The sequence below is a fragment of the Chrysemys picta genome, unplaced genomic scaffold (genome assembly GCF_011386835.1).
Source record: "Chrysemys picta bellii isolate R12L10 unplaced genomic scaffold, ASM1138683v2 scaf2671, whole genome shotgun sequence".
Taxonomy (NCBI): Eukaryota; Metazoa; Chordata; order Testudines; family Emydidae; genus Chrysemys; species Chrysemys picta.
The window spans coordinates 1-5,162 of NW_027055373.1; the positions used below are offsets into that span (position 1 = coordinate 1).

The following is a 5,162-nucleotide window of genomic DNA, read 5'->3' on the forward strand; positions in this document are numbered from 1 at the left end:
TGGATGTTAATCAATAGAGCAACATTCTAATCAAGTGATTGCAAAGTCTCCAGAGGAGATTCGATACAAGAAAAACAAACAAACAATAGGGGGTACCCTGTTTACAAGTGAAGACAATGGATGCTTGGAACTATATCTGGAGGTCCAGAGGTATCCTGCATCAGGTATCCTTCGCCTATTGGACGAACTGCCAGCTGGCTTGTCTTATGAATGGAGGATCACATTTGGTTTGGGTGTTTCATGCTGGGAGAGAGATTTGGGGGAGCTATCCTTTGTGAGACAGGGGAATGTTTGGTTATCTAAGTTTAAGCTCTAGAAGTGTGTTATGATTTTATTTTTATGTAACCATTTGTTTACATTAATTTTACTTGCTGCTTCTCAAATCTCTGACCTTCGTGAATTAAACTCTATTTGTTTTCACTATAAATGTATCTAAGTGAAGTATAGTTGTTTTCACTCTAAACGTATCTAAGTGTGTTAAATGGAGCGATGACGCTGAGGTAACACCGGTGATGTGGTGTGTAGCAAACCTATGAATTCTGTGAGTGTCCAGTGGAACAGGGGCTGGACATTCTGGGGCTGCACAGAGGGCTCGGCGGTTGGACTGTACTGATTGCTTATCTGTAGAAGGACAGTGGAGCCTGGATGGGGTGGAAGGGCGTGCTTGTGTTTACTGTGGCTGGCAGAGTCAGGAGCTGACACCTGGCAGGCACAGAGGAGGCTACCTCATGCTAAGGGCAGGTGGTAGTGAGGTACCTCACAATCCTGGGGACCCTCGGGAGGTGGCATAAAGGGTCCATAACACTTCAGAGAAGGTGCCTGGTCCTTCGTAGTCCAGGGCCCTTTGTTCAAAATTTATTAGACCCATTCTCCATCCACTATAAAATCACTCCTGAATGGTCAGATTTCTTGGCTCCATCTCATTCTCCAATTCACTGTCCATCTGGGTTTGGGGACTGAGAGGAATCATCAGGCAAAGGTTAAAGAACAACAGGCAGAGGAAGTCTGGGTTGTTGATGTTTATAGTTCTCAATAGGGAAATAATCTTCCCATGACACCTGAATATTGGAAATTTTACAACAGAGAACAAGGAAGAAAAAAAACACCAAACAAACAAACAAACCCCACAACAACCCCCAAATTCTTGCAATTAACCATCTGCTTTAACTCTTGTTTAACACTCAGTTCCTAAGAACATCTCTGGAGATGATAGGTGACAGTGCCTGGAGCAGCCAGATAAGCCTTGAGTTGAGCCAGCAGATGGCCAGCTATGCCAGCCCCTCCAAAGAGAAGGTTTGTTATCTGTTAAGGCTTTGTTTCTAGTTAATTTCCCTTGAAATTCTGACTGGGGGGCTGCATAAGGCTTCTCTCAAGGCTTCATTACTTTATATTTTATTCTGCATATAAAATTTGTTTTTAGTTGTTCCCTGCTCTCTTGTCTCCCGCCCACCCGCCCTTCCAATATTTGCTTGGACAGGCTGCTTGTCTGTACTGCATTGTTGGTTCTCTGGCTGGGCTAGATGATGGGATGTTTCTGCAGTATGGATGCTTGGACTTGGCTATCTTGTTCCTTCCTGAGTGTTGCTGAGCTGGGTCTGTACTGACAGGCACGTTGTGTTACTGATAGCTCAGTGCTGATCTCTTTCTTTCAGAGTTTCCTGTATAAGGCGCTAGGAACGTCCTTAGCAGTTTGTCAGGACCTGGTCCATGTTAAATCACAGATTAATACATTTCTGACGACAACAGATTATACGGAAGCCCCTGAGAGAGAGGTGAGGACTCTGTCCCTCTCCCCACTTTACCAAGTAATCCCTGAATGCTCCCTGTGGAGCTCAGCTCTGAGTTGGCCTGGGGGGACAGATGCCATTTTGCGTCATATCCTCTTCATTGCTATTTCACTCAGCCCCCGCTCCCCATGTGTCTCAGGCCTCACTGGCATTTTACACCACTTCAGGTGAAAGGAATGGAGTCGTGGGGTCTATCAGGCACCTAGTTAGATCCTAACCAGTATTTTTCTTGGGTCACAGGGAGTCATTTCCATCCTTGCATTGTCTGCTGAGAGCCACTTGGACCTCACCTTGAACGCACTTCAGGAGTTTGGGGCTGCAATGAGCAAGGTTAAGATTTCTGGGTTCATCAGCCACCTGAAGGTAAAGGAGCCAGGGGCTTCTCTCAAACTTCCTCTCCCTCTAAAGCAGGGGCAGCAACCCTGCGGTAGTGTCTGCTCTGGTCAGCTAGCATTGTCCCCCAATGTATGCGTTCTACGTGATGCCTGCAGTTAAGCAGAGAGGAGCACAATCTGGAGCTGGGGTTCTCTAAAATGATTTTTATCGTCTGATGTCTTTTCCATGCAAGCGACTGATGTAGTTCCCACACATTGTGCATGGGAGGAGCGCTCAAACCATGAGACATCAGATGATAAAAATCATTTGAGAGAACCCCAGCTCCAGATTGTGCTCCTCTCTGCTTAACTGCAGGCAGTCTGTTGTAAAATGATGGTAGATACACTGGAGGGTAGGGATAGGATACAGAGGGACCTAGACAAATTAGAGGATTGGGCCAAAAGAAACCTGATGAGGTTCAACAAGGACAATTGCAGAGTCCTGCACTTAGGACGAAAGAATCCCATGCACTGCTACAGACTAGGGACCGAATGGCTAGGAAGCAGTACTGCAGAAAAGGACCTAGGGGTTACAGTGGATGAGAAGCTGGATATGAGTCAACAGTGTGCTCTTGTTGCCAAGAAGGCTAATGGCATTTTGGGCTGTATAAGTAGGGGCATTGCCAGCAGATCGAGGGACGTGATCGTTCCCCTCTATTTGACATTAGTGAGGCCTCATCTGGAGTACTGTATCCAGTTTTGGGCCCCACATTAAAAGAAGGATGTGAAAAATTGGAAAGAGTCCAGCAGAGGGCAACAAAAATGATTAGGGGGCTGGAGCACATGACTTATGAGGAGAGGCTGAGGGAACTGGGATTGTTTAGTCTGCAGAAGAGAAGAATGAGGGGGATTTGATAGCTGCTTTCAACTATCTGAAAGGAGGTTCCAAAGAGGATGGATCTAGATTGTTCTCCGTGGTACCAGATGACAGAACAAGGAGTAATGGTCTCAAGTTGCAGTGGGGGAGGTTTAGATTGGATATTAGGAAAAACTTTTTCACTAAGAGGGTGGTGAAGCACTGGAATGGGTTCCCTACAGAGGTGGTGGAATCTCCTTCCTTAGCGGTTTTTAAGGTCAGCCTTGATAAAGCCCTGGCTGGGATGATTTAGTTGGGAATTGGTCCTGCTTTCAGCAGGGGGTTGCACTAGATGACGTCCTGAGGTCCCTTCCAACCCTGATATTCTATGATTCTAAAACTGGCAAATATCTAGATGAGTTGATATACCCCCGGAAGACCTCTGCAGACCCTCAGGGGTACACAAGTACCCCTGGTTGAAAACCACTGATCTAAAGGATAGAGCAGGAGACTAGGCCTCTGGGCTTCCATTGCTGGCTCTGCATTTACTCACTGTGCAGCCTTAGGCAAGACATTTAGCGCCTGATCTTGTACCCACCAGTGTCAATGACTAAGCTCCCGTGTACTTCACTGCTGCAGGTTCAGCATTTTAGGCTCTCTGTGTCAGAGTGACCTGTGGGAATGATGGAGATACTAATAACTCCCTACCACACACAGTTATTATATTGCTTAAATACTGTTTGCAAGTGGTTTGAGATCTTTGGCTGAAAAGAGCTTTGCAAGTGCAAACTGCCATTGCTGCTGTGAGCAATTCCTCGGTCAGCAGCAGATCAGAATTCCAAGGCAAAACGAATCACAAGAACTTGTCTCTAGTGACGTTTCCGATTGTCTAGGACTACCACCGTGGAAAAAGAGGCAAGACTCGCAGCACCCTGATGCTGACATACAGCAACATGGCTGTTCATGCTCCAAAAGACCAGCTTCTCTCCCGAGTGGAGGCAGACATCACAGGGAACATCCTTCACCACTACAGAGCCAGTTGTCAGGTAAGAGCTTTTGTGTGATAAGTGTTAGGGGCATTACCCTGAAGTTATAGCATTGCCTCTGAGTTTATAGAGAGAGGGCTTGTATTTTCTAAAACTCTCCTTTGAGCAATAATTTGTCACATAACTCAAATTTAAAACTGTAATGGACGGAGCGTGAGCTGTCACATGTTGTAGCATTTTTGTAGCTCTTCTTTGTATTTTCTCTAGTTTCTCTATATTCTTCTGAAATTCTGTAGACCACAGCTACACAGTAATTCAGATGCAGTCACACTCAGGCTATTCAGAATAACACTCTAACTCCCCTAATATGTATGTGTATCTAGCGCTATCTTTCGCTAGCCAAGAGAGACTAGTGCTAGCTTGTATTTAGTTGATTTGCTGTCACTCTGTTTCTTGGACACACTACTTCCCTTACCTCTTATCTGTCTTCTTGTTTGTCTGTGTGCTCCTTATTTCTGTTCCCTAGGTGTCTGACTGCAGGCACTGACTCTCATCTCCGTGCAACCTCTCCACGTCACTTTGCTATTCAATTCTGCCCTATCTGACTGAGACTCTCATTTAGGCATTGTCAAAAACAGTTGAACCAAACTGATATCTTCTAGTACTTCACAAATGCAAAAATTACATAGGACGGCCCCTGATATTGACCTCTACAAAACACCCCCTCTGGATACATTTCCTGCCTTTTGGAAGATTTAACAATAGTGATTTCTCTCTGCTCCATATTCACCAGCCAGGACATTTTGAGGATGTGTGTTATGTTGGACATAAGTTGCTAAGAGCTGTTTTGCATTTCGTTTTTCAGGTGCTGGGCATCACTGTTACGAACAAGGTAAATTCTAAATAATCTGCTCTCAGGTCTTGCATTTTCTATACACAAGTTGCTTGTTTAAATTGCACAGAGCTTGATTTCCTTGCTACATCAAGCAGGAGTCCTGGTTGCTCTGGTGTAAGTGGACCTGGATTTATTTGATGAACCTGGGTTTTCTTTTCTTCTGAGGTGGGTGCAGAGCTGGGGTCCTCTGCCTTCTGGGGTCTGCGGATACCTCTTTTCTCTCCTGAGGGTAGATTTAATTCCTGATCTTTATCTTCTGGACTTCTCTCAGTTTCTCATCCACATTCTCTTGTTTCTCCTTCTGGATTATGTAGGACATGTACC

The 5,162-nt window shown here is 45.3% G+C and overlaps 1 protein-coding gene across 1 annotated transcript; it reads left to right on the forward strand.

The window, feature by feature from the left end:
* Nucleotides 1–1,185: 1,185 nt before the first annotated feature.
* On the forward strand, nucleotides 1,186–4,863 carry LOC135980325 (maestro heat-like repeat-containing protein family member 2B; the record flags this gene model as incomplete). Its single annotated transcript, XM_065580353.1, has 5 exons — nucleotides 1,186–1,293; nucleotides 1,653–1,772; nucleotides 2,028–2,150; nucleotides 3,851–4,003; nucleotides 4,809–4,863. Coding segments are annotated over 5 exons (546 nt in total), but the record flags the coding sequence as incomplete, so codon positions are not given.
* Between the last annotated feature and the right edge of the window lie 299 nt (nucleotides 4,864–5,162).